The sequence below is a fragment of the Lipotes vexillifer genome, unplaced genomic scaffold, assembly GCF_000442215.2.
Source record: "Lipotes vexillifer unplaced genomic scaffold, Lipotes_vexillifer_v1.1 scaffold972, whole genome shotgun sequence".
NCBI classification, from domain to species: Eukaryota; Metazoa; Chordata; class Mammalia; order Artiodactyla; family Lipotidae; genus Lipotes; species Lipotes vexillifer.
In genome coordinates this window covers 55,190-67,001 of record NW_006769413.1, presented here as the reverse complement: position 1 = coordinate 67,001, position 11,812 = coordinate 55,190, and the positions used below count along the sequence as shown (strand labels likewise).

The following is an 11,812-nucleotide window of genomic DNA, read 5'->3' as shown; positions in this document are numbered from 1 at the left end:
CTCTCTCTCTCTCTCTCTCTCTCTCTCTCTCTCCCTCTCTCCCTCTCTCCCTCTCTCCCTCTCTCTCTCTGTCACTCACTCATGCATCCACTGTTTCTTCCTATCCCAGCCTCAAGGAGTCTGTTATCTCTTCTGCTGGGCTTTGCAATAGGACACTGCCCAGGACCAAGGACAAAGGTGGCCCCATCACTCTTTTTCCTGGAGCCTGGGAAAACCGAGTTCATCTCCAAGTGCTCAGATACCAGGAGAAACAGAATTCCTTACATCCTCCTCCCCAAACAAACTCCCCCGCCCCTGGGGACCTACTCCCACACTCTCCCCCAGTACATACGCACGCACACACGCACATACACACTAGGGATTTCGACTGGAAAAACCAGCAAACCCTTTCCAGCTTGAAAAACACAAAGATAAAAAAGACTGGGGAGGAAAATCAAAACAGGAAGTCACGAAGTTGGGAGGCTTCCCGAGGTCTCGCCGTGAACTTCTATCTGACTGGGTGACTGACTTTAGAGCATCACAGCCTTTGTTGCACATGCTGCCGTTTGACTGTGAACCTACCCCGAAGCTCAGCCCCAGATCTAGAATTTCTCAAGGTCAGAAGAGCAGGATCCAGAATTATCTCCCGGCATGAGGAAGGTAGAGGGATGTGTCTGTTCCCTGGATGATATTTTCTGGGTGACGAAAATGGACGTGCACAAGAAGGGAAGGGAGTCTGGTCTCAGGGAACAGCGTGAGTAGAGACCCAGAGGTAGGAAACAGGGTGACAGTCCTTCACCCAGCTTGAGTTCTTGCTATGAGCTGGCATTGAAGGATGCTCTGAAGATGCCTGGGCCAAGGTCACTGTCTTCGAGGTGCTTACAGCCTAGTGGCAGGGATGAACCAGGAACCAAAGGTCATCTAGGCGGCAGGAGCATTGGAGGCTAGGGGTGTGTGTATAGTCATGTGTGTGTCGTGCAGTGGGGTAGGCTGTTACGTCAAAGCGGGGTCAGGCTGGGACCACAGTAGCTCTGATGTCTCATAAGGAGTTTGGCTTTTAAAGTCAGGATAGTAGGGAGCCATTGAAAATTTCAGAGTGGAATAGTTATTGCAGCAGAGCTGTACTCTAGAAGAATTAGGCAACATTACATAAGATGGATTGGAGAGAACTGCAGAGGGCAGACACTAGAAGCAAGGGGACAAATCAGTGGACCCACTTCAGAAATCCTGCAAGACAGTCCTGGGAGCTCAAGCATGAATAAAGCCCTCTACCCAAAATAGATCTCCTAGAGGACTGCCCAGGAGTCTGAAAACCCAGGAGAGTCTACTTCTGGGCCAAATGGCTTTCTCTAAAGGCTCCTGTGAACACGCACATAGATGACCCACAAGGAGAAATGGACTGACCCATTACACCCCCCAATGTCCTCCTTAGAAGGCTCCCGTTTATTATATACATTATTTCAGATTAATGGGCTGAAGACAGCAGGCCACTAAAGTGTGGGACATGAGCCCAGTAAGTTCTGATTGGGATGGAGGGAGGGAAGGAGGAGTGCCCAGAGGCACTGGGCAGAAGTGGCCTGGAGAGAAGCTTGTGTGGAGGGGGGCGGTGTATAAACGTGTGAGCGTGCGTGACTGTGTGTGCCGCTGTGTTGGGGACCGTCGCTGGCAGATTGGGCACACCCCGGGGTGACAGCAACCCACGCCTTGGACGAAGAGCACCCAGTGTTTAGGAACATGAAACACCCCTCTCATCCCTGCTGAGAAGGCCACAGTGGTACTCAGAGTTCTGAAGCTGCACAAACTCCTTCTAGTGTCACTGCGACGTGGGGTGACCGGAAACTCAAGTTTCCTCGAGTCACCCCTTCCCTGGGCAGTAATAATTAGGTAATGCATGTGTAAGCGCTTTGTGAAGTGTCAAGGGCTGTGAGCTGGAGGGTGAGGCCTCCTTCACACCCCAGAGGCTTGGACACAGGGGGCCTGACTTTGCCCAGAGTTTTGGTGAGAAGGACTACAGTGCCCATCGTATAATAACTCTCTCATTTAATGTCACCTTCCATCCAGAAGAGAGAAGACGGCAGGCAGCCTACCTGGATGGTCTGGAATGCGTGGGGCAGCATGTGGAAGAGGGAGTGTGATGACGGAGGCAGAGGGGTGGGGATCCCCAAACATCTGTCACGCAGAAGCTTGGGGTGCCACCATTAGCTCACCCATCTCCTGTGTCAGGGTTATCCATTGCCCTGGGGCTTCCTTTAAATTGTAGACCACCTGACGTGACCGTTTATCTTCCTATTCGCTTTATCTGGGTGTGCATTAAACACGCAATACTGTTTTTTGATTTCTCACCCCACCCCCTGCACCTACATCTAGTAACACTGACGGTCTCCGCCCCTGTCCTAGAATGAATGAACGCAGGTGCTTTCCTGAGGCCCCAGCAGAATATGGAGCCTCTAGGGTAGTGGTTCCCAAACTTCACTGCCCAATGGAATCACTTGGAAATCTTACAAAAAAAAAAAAAATACTGATGCCTGGCTGCCCACTCCCAGACACTGTGATTAAATTGATATGGGGTACCCATCGGGGCCCTGGGGTTTTTAAAACTTCCCAGGTAATTCTAAAACAAAAGCAAAGTTTGAGGGCTTCCCTGGTGGCACACTGGTTGAGAGTCCGCCTGCGGATGCAGGGGACACGGATTTGTGCCCCGGTCCGGGAAGATCCCACATGCCGCGGAGCGGCTGGGCCCGTGAGCCATGGCCTTTGAGCCTGCGCGTCTGGAGCCTGTTCTCCGCAAAGGGAGAGGCCACAACAGTGAGAGGCCCGCGCACTGCAAAAAAAAAAAAAAGCAAAGTTTGAGAATCACTAGGGGGACTGGGGAGACGGAGTGGGGGAAGTGCGGGTCTTCAGGAGCAAGTATAAGGGTCTTCACAACTGAGTTGCCTGCCAGCCCCTTCTGAGAACCTTATGAGAAATTCTGAGGCCCTACTTCTGATGTATGACTTTTCCCCCTAATTTATCAAGTCTCTCACCTACATTCTGAAATAGGAGGGCAGCATAGCTAGACAACAGCCAGTGCAAACTGCAACTCCTCCCGGCCCAGCTGCATCATCTTTGGCAAATCATGGCCCAGAGCTTGGTTTTCTCATCCAGAAAATGGATTGTTACAGGAGGGTTGTAAGGATTTACTAAAACTTTAAAAAATTTTTAATTTTTTATTGGAGCATAGTTGATTAACACTGTTGTGTTAGTTTCAGGTGACAGCAAAGTGATCCAGTTATACATATACATGTATCTATTCTTTTTCAAATTCTTTTCCCATTTAGGTTATTACAGAATATTGGGCAGAGTTCCCTGTGCTATCCAGTAGGTCCTTGCTGGATTTAATAAAACTTTGTTTCAGACTTAAATACAATGATGTATACAAATTGCTGAGCACAAGGCACTTTTTTTTTTTTTTGCATCCCTTAACTTCTGTCCTGGTATGCCAGAAGCAAGGCCCTCCAGTTGCAGGTGTGCCTGGCTTCATACAGTAAAAAGGGCAGCCACGAAGAAGCAGAGAGGGCATTAGCCCAGGGTCTAGGAATCTGGGAAGCCCAGAGAGGCCAAGGGCCATGTTCAAGGTCATTCAGCTCGTGAGGTGAATTGGGACTGGGCCTTCCTCTTGCTAAGTCTGTTCTTTCTGCCTCACTAAGCTGATACCCCAGGTAAGAAAACATTTTGCTTCTGTGTACAGAATTCAGCTTTGCAGCCATGGGAAATTCTAGGAAGCTGAAGCTGTAGTGCAGGTTGTTTTGAAAATATCTTGTCCTCAGTCAGTTCAATGGGTTCGGTTAAAGCCTGGACTGGGGCCCAGGGCGCGTGCCGTTCCCCTGGCAGCCTGCTGGGTGAGCCATACCTACCAACCCGCCAAGGCAGGGCCTGGCCTGCCCTGCCCACATGCACGCCACACACATGCACTCTAAAACCTATTTTCAATTAGTTATATCATTTTATTCAGTTTCAAGGATCTTATTTTCCCCTAAACTATCTGCATCGTAATAAGGGAGTAAAGAAGCCTATATAAGCAGATACATCTGTGTTCCACAGAAGCTTCTGGAACATAAATCTGGTCGACCCCAGTCTGCATCTCATTTCTTTAAGACCTGTTTGACCAAAACCAGAGAGGAATAGTTTTCAATCAAAACTGTGGTGATCACCTCCCACCTGGAGTACCAAAAACAAAAACAAAATAAAAAACTATGGTGAGTGTGTATGTGTGTGTTTTAAATAACATCTATATCTTTAATAGAAATTGTAAATGTTCATTGGGGAAGAATTAGAAACCACTTATATCCAACTAGCCAGAGATTGCCACTCTTAATTTTTTTTAAATTATTATTATTATTATTATTTTTGGTTGCACCAGGTCTTAGTTGTGGCAGGCAGGCTCCCCAGTTGTGGCATGCGAACTCCCAGTTGCAGCATGCATGCAGGACACAGTTCCCCCACCAGGAATCAAATCTGGGGCCCCTGCATTGGGAGCACGGAGTCTCAACCACTGTGCCACTAGGGAAGTCCTGCCACTATTAACTTTTGATGTATTTTTCTTTTAATAGCTAAGGATCATTTTGCATATATAACTTGATTCTGACTATTTCACTTACCATTAGAGCTTGAGTAATTCCCATGCCATTAAATATTTTTTGAAAATATGATTTAAATTACCTCATAATATTCCATTATATTGGTGTCCTATAATTCGTTTTGGCAATGCCCCACTGTTGAGCATTTATTATTGTTCCCTATTATAAATAACATGGCACTGAGTGTCTTCGTATGCTTCCCTGTTGACTGGGATAAATTCCCAAAGTGGGGTTATTGGTCAAAGGCTATGAACCTTTTAAAAGTCTTTGAGACCCTGTCAAATGGATCTGTGGGAAAGTCGCCATGCTTCTCACTCCCCTGCACCCTGTTGAGAGGCCATGTCCCAGCACCCCCCAACTCTGTCTTTGGCAGCTCAGCTGTGTTTGACATGCAGCCTGATCCCCAGCACTGGGCTCCTCCTTTAGAAGACTTGGGGTACATAACAGCTGCCGTCCAACATTTGACATTGAAAGTCTGTCCCAGCGAAGGGGGATTGGATTTGTCCTGTGAGGCCTCCAGGATAAGGCCCATCCTAACAGCATGAAGATCTCCCTAATGATTATAGTTGCAGTGTAACAAGCATCCCGACCCCACCCCATGCAGCAAGGTCTCTGCCCCAGCTCTGTTGAGACTCAAGATCTCTTTGAGGTTCAAACACCAGATGGCAGGTTAGACCCCAGGACCCCTGAGAAGCCTCCCACTGGGACAATTCTGTGAGCTGACCATCTCAACAGTGATTCTAAAGTTATAAAACAGTGCAAAACCTTGACTCCGCTCCTGAGAAGCTCTTTACACATCTGTTTTCTCAGATGTAAGGTGGGGTTGTTATGAGGATTAAATTTGATGATATCTGTAAATCAACATAAATTTGATTGTATTAATATATTATATTAATAAGAGCTATTAGTGTTGGATTGAGCCCAAGTATGAGAAGGCAGTATTGGGTAGCAGTTAAGAAGCAGATTCGGATTTGGTCTGTAGTCACACCCCTATCCAGAAAGTAGAACAGAAAACAGAGGCATTTGGAGGGTCTGGGGAGAGGATTGTTCACATTTATTTAAATTCAGAAAAAAAAAATGTCAGAACAAGCTTCCTTTAGAACACCTATACATGCACTTTATTGGTTTGTTCTTTAATTTTTATGTCTATCAGAGTAATAATTGTGCACAGTTCATGAAGTCTAATAGTACTGCAAGGCCTATAGCACTACGAGGGAGGTGCTGGGGTTGGCTCATACCAGCTCATGAGAGCTGACTGTTAAACTTTTAGGAGTTTTGCAAGCCAGTTTTTAAACACGACCATTATTAAAAATTAAATTATGCAACTTTCAATTAAATGAATGATGTTAAAAACAGAGGTACTAATGTTAAAAACTTATTCCTTACCAACTATTTTACTACTATCTGGTGTGCTACCGTGAGTCTCTTTTAACTCTACTTTTGGTGATATCACCCTGGTAGCTTGAAGTTAGGCATAGTGGGCATCTGCTACTGAAATTGGCAAATGTTCCAAACCATGACCTTTTTTTTCCTTGAAAACCGGTTGTTAAACATTTACCAGCACACCAGGGCCTGTACCCTCGATCCCTATCCTACTTTGCTACACCCCTCATTTCCCACTCCCTAAAGGTAGCTGCTTCCAATGTTTTGAGCTGTGTCTTTTTACTTCTCCTCGTATTTCTTAGTTACATGCTTTCACGGCTATGTCTGGTTTTTTAAATCTTAGACATTGTCTATTGACTTCCTATTATGGAAGATGGGGATCTGGCTCTCTACCAGCTCTGTCTCCCCTCTTAACTGTACACACACACATTCTTCCTACCTCTGCCTTCCCACTATATTATAGCACAACTCGTGTTTAAATAAATATTCAGGATTTACGTTATTACCATGATGTAAACATTGTACACAAGTCATTATCACTATGATTGTATTAGCTTTCTTATACAGCTCTTTTCCTGGAGTTAATAATTGCATTTTAAAAGTTGCATGATTTCTCTATAAAACTGTGGCTTTCATACTTTTCTTCTTAGCAATGAAACTTGTCTTTCAAACAAAATTTTGGGAATTTCTTGGCAGTCCAGTTGTTAGGACTCAGCACTTTCACTGCCATGGGCCCAGGTTCAATCCCTGGTCAGGAAACTAAGATTCCACAAAGCTGCACGGCACGGCGAAAAGAAAATTTTTTTTTTTATATGAACTCTACTCTATAAAATGGGAAAATCAAAGCTGCCAGGTTGAAAGGAGGTCCCTCCCCTTGAGCCATTTCCCATGGCTGCAAACAGTATGATTCAGTCATGAAAATCATCACTACACACCCCTTTGGGGAAGGCAGTCACAGAGGTCCACCTGGAAGGATACATTACGTCCGGACCATCCGCTACTAATTCCCTTCCTGATGCAGGGCCCTGACCTCTCACCATTCTGAATACATTCCAGTGATGTGGCTTCACCTGTCCCTCCAGGACATCACCTGCAGGCTGCTAGCCAGAAGCTGCTGCTAGCTGATGGCCACCTATTGACTGATTCAGATCTGCCTGGTTGCCAAAAGCTTAATGCAGACAGCTTTACTCAGGGACCACTCAGGGCAGCCTTTGGGACCAGATATAAGGAGAGGAGGCTCTGTCAGAGAGCAAGTGAGCTGTGGAAGCAGACAGTGCCAGGGCCTGTCTGCCTGTGGACGTCAGAGCTGGAGAGAGGGGAGATGGCTAGCAATAAGCAGTAAGATTCAGCTCAGCTTTGAGGGTTATACCTGTGTGGGAATCCTAGCTTTGCTTTCAGCTGGGTAACCTTGGGCAAGTGGCTTAACTTTTCTGGGCCTTAATTTCCTCGTGCCTAATTCCCAGGGTTTTGTGAGAGTTAAAGGAGCTACCGTGTAACCCTAATAAATCCCAGGGCCACATGTGGCTCAGTCTCTGCTCAGAGTCTCAACTAATGAAACATAGTCCAACGGCCTAAAAGTCATTGAAAAAGATATTCCAAATCGAATTGCATCCCTCATGGAATGTCAAAGGGGATCCCATTCTTAACTGAGAGCAATACACCCCCAATCCTTTTCCTCCATTCTCTGATCTCCCCCAGTGTACAGTGTCAGTGAAGTTCTTCTAAGTACAACCTCCAAGGCCTTTTGCCTCTCTCTTTCTCTACCTCATTCCTCACCCTCCATACCACTGCCATTTTCTCTAGGTTTCTTTTTTTTTTTTCCTCTACGCACCTTGCCGCTGCGGTGTCACAAAAAATCAGATGATACGGAGATGAGCTGATAGACATACAGGCGAGAAGTGGCTGGGGAAGCGGTTATGGCAGAATGCACACTCTGAAAGAACTCTTGCCCATCACACTGGTGAAATAGTGATATAAGGCACGTGTAGCAGGGGCTTGGCAAAAACTGGTTGTCTTCCTCCTTATTCAGTTGAGGAACCTAAAGGACGGTGAGGTTTGACCTGCCTCAGGTGCCTCTGACCACCTAACCACTGTTAGCAGATGGGCAGTGACTGGATAAACCCTCCCTATTTCCTCCACACCCCAAAAAGCTAATATTAAAAAGACCTGGGAATTGAGACACAGCCTCTGCCTGCAATTTCCCCTCCCTTCCCTGCTGCCTTTATAGACAACTAAGCATGGAACTACCCCTCACCCCCACACCCTTTGTTCCATCTTTTGTGGACTTCATCCCCCCTGCAGGATGTCTTTCAAGTCATGTGCTGAGCACCCACTGTGTGCCAGGCTTGTAAGGAGCTGGAGATTCAGAGACCTGTCCTCAGTTGCTCATAGACAGATAGAAACAGACTGCAATTCTGCGTGATGGTGCCTATAATAGAGAGAAGCACAGAATGCCCTGAGCTCACAGAGGAGTTCTTAATCCATTGAGGGATCGGGGGAGACTTCCTGGAAGAAGTGTTGTCTAACCTGTATGATAATAACTAGTATCGTATATTGAGCATTCACTATGATGACAACCTCCACACTAAGTACTTTGCTAAGCACGTTAGCTCATTTAATCTTCACAATACTAATGAGGAACCTCTCTCGTGACAGCTGCACTCTCAAGCTTTCCAGCTGATTTTGTATCCATGTGTCTGAAAATAAAGTTGCTGAAGCCTTAAAAAAAAGAAAGAAAGAAAAAGAACTGAGGAAACTGAGGCTCATTGACTTTCCAAAGGCCACCAGGCTAAAAAGTGGCAGAGCTGTGATTCAAACACAGGCCTAGGTGGCTCCAAAGACTATGCTTTCAGCCACAGGGCACTGGGTACAGGTGTTTTAAGATGCACACTGAACAAGCATGCCGCATCTGGGAATGGCACCACTCACATCCCAGGCAGGATAACATATGAGAGTGTATGGGTGGACCCCGAGATTCAGGCCTCTCCGCTCATTCCCGGAGCAGCAGGAAAGAGCCTCCTCTTGATCCAAACCTGGCTGTGTCACCCGCCCTGAGAAACAGCGGGGAGTACAGGCACATGACCCAGTAACTGCCAGGGCTGCTGCCCACCAGGCTTTGGTCGTTCAGGTGCATAGTTACACCTTAACTTTAAACATTTTTACTTGAGGAAGGGGCACCTTTCTCTAAGTTGCACACAGGTGTCGTGTGGACACGCACGGCCCCACCCACCACCCTGCTGTGGGACCCTCCCCACGACCATTCGGTGTTGGGGGATTGCAGCCACAGAGCAATATGGCTCAGCTCAGCCAGATGCAGGGACCCAAAGACATTAGTGGGCCCTCTAGGACCTTCTGGTCCAGTATAGAAGCCCAGGATAAAGGCTCTTCTTTTAAGTCACCCCAGGGTCATCAAACTAATTCCCTTCTTTCTCCCTCTCTCCCTCTCTCTCTCTCTCTCTCTCCCCCTCTCTCCCCCCCTCTCTCTCTCTCTCTCTCTCTCTCTCTCTCTCTCTCTCTCTCTCTCTCCTCTGCAGACGGGCAGGATTGAGCCCAACTACCCCAAGGTCTGTGGTCACCAGGGCAACGTGCTGGACATCAAGTGGAACCCCTTCATCGACAACATCATTGCCTCGTGCTCAGAGGACACGTCGGTGAGCAGGAGGGGTGCTCCCTGGGGAGGGTGGGTGCATGGGGGCACCTCCCTGCTTCTTCTTGGAGGCCTTCCTCCCTAAGTCCCCTCCTTTTCCCCTCTTTGACCTTCCTCTGTTCTCTTGGTCATCCCTCCAGCTAGCCCCAGGATGGGGAGTTAGGAAGAGGACAGAGGGAGCAAATCCATGGACTACTTGTACCTTTAGCGTGTTTTCATTTGGAGGTGTTGACTTTGTAGGTGAGAATCAGAAAAAAAGGTGAAGTGTGTGATCTGGCGCTCGTCTGTAGTCTCAAAAGGAGGAGGATGGGAGGAAGGATATGGGCCAGGAGGAAGGGGGAGGAGGGACGAAGTGGATGAGCCATGAGGAAAAGAGACCCTGTTCTTGCAGGCTGGGCAAGTGTACCATCTAGTTTTGTGCTCTGTGCGCCACGGTTTTAGGGGAGGACACTGGGCTGAGAATTGTCATGACTTATCCAAGGACCCAAAATGGTGGCCCAGGATTTGAACACCATGTGTTCCACCGCTTAGTGGGGAGAGAGAAGAAATAGGGGAAGGGAAATGAAGAGGAAGGAACAGAGAGGCGATGGAGGGAAAGGGAAGAGGGAACGGGTGGGAAGGATGAGATACAGGGAAGAGAGGCGGCAGAGAGTTTGGAGAGGGGAGTTGAAGAATCCAGGGAGAGTAAAATGTGAAGCCGCTGTCTGGCCACCCTTTCCCCAGGCTCTGCTGACTTTCATACGTGGAGGTAGAGTCAGGTGTTGGCAGCAGGCTCCGTGTTTCTGGAGAGGGGCCCCATGCCTTTCCTCAATTGCCCTTAAGCAATGTCAACACCCCAGCCTGGAAGCAAGCGGGGATTTCAGAGCCTCAGCTGAGCTGGTGAGGAGGGGCTGCTCCAGCCCCTGGTGTTCCCGGGTGAAGGAAGATCAGGCCACAAGCATCTCTCTAGTGCCCACTGGCATAGCCCGGGTGCAGGTTGTAGACTCCCAGGATATTGGAACTAGAAGGAACTTTGGAGCTCATGTCTCCTATCTTTCCAGACCAGCCTGAGAGCTCCTGAGAGTAGAGGCCATGGCCTTTTTGGTTCTGAATCCCAAGCATCCAGCACAGAGCCTAGTACATGGTAAATACATAGTAGGTATTCAATGGAATGGATACCTGGATGGCTGGCTGGCTGGATGGATGGATGGATGGACGGATGGAGAGATGGCTAGATGAGTGACTAGATGAATGGATTTTTGGATGGATGACTACATTGATGGATAGAAGACTGAATGGATGGATAATGGATAGATAGTTGAATGGAAGGAGGAAGGATGATTGGATGAATAGATGACTGGATGAAGGTGAATGGATAGATGGATAGAATGGAAAGATAAATGAATGCATGAGAGAATGAATATAGCCCAACTAATGAATGAGATTCACAGTAAATAGTCTCCATTGGTTAATAAATTAGGGGGTATAGGAGGAGGCCAGCTGGCACAGTACCTAATAAAAGGGAGTGGTGGGGAGGGGCTGAGGGAATGGGCTTGACCAACTCCTGAAGGTCAAAGCCCTGAGTCAACCCAAGAGGATTCCTGAGAGCAGCAGCATCAAGGGCAGGGCCCATGTGAGCAGGGAGGGCAAGAACTTGTGATGGGCACGACCCATCAGGTTTGGCTACTTTCGTCAACAAGATGGAGACAGTGACCGGGGGTCAGAGAACCGACAGGCCAGAGGATGAGCACAGGTGATGGAGCCCAGGACAAGTGAGGAAACCCAGAGGGCAATGAGGACACTGATTGCTTCCTGGGCTGAGAAGGAGGCAGCTGGAGTTGGTGGGGGCTGGAGAGCTCAGTGGTCAGTATAGGTTAGGACTGGGCTCAGTGGGAGAGAGGGCACTTGGAGGTGCTGTCCATTGTTCTATTCTGGGTGCAGGGAGTCCAAGGAGTGTCAGCGACCACAGCCCGCTCCGTCCCTGCCTGTGCTGAAGTGTTGAGCCACTGTCACTAGTCTTTGAAGAGCAAACACCCCTGAAACTCAGGGCTGCCTTACACTGACTTTTCCAGCCACTCTGGGCTGGACACTCTATACGCCATTAGCCCTCATTGCCACCCTGTGCGACAGACATTGCCACCCCAAGCTGAGGGCTGGGGTCAGGTCACAGAACAAGAGAGTAGAGGAGGACTGCTGGCCCCAGAGCCCA

At 48.1% G+C, this 11,812-nt stretch overlaps 1 protein-coding gene across 1 annotated transcript in view; it reads left to right on the top strand.

Moving 5' to 3' along the window:
- Positions 1 to 11,812, top strand: part of CORO2B (coronin 2B) — a 74,275-nt gene that overhangs the window by 38,584 nt on the left and 23,879 nt on the right. Inside the window, exon 3 of the mRNA XM_007445598.1 lies at positions 9,512 to 9,628. Coding sequence (XP_007445660.1) covers positions 9,512 to 9,628 — 117 coding nt within the window. The remainder of the gene's footprint in view (positions 1 to 9,511; positions 9,629 to 11,812) is intronic.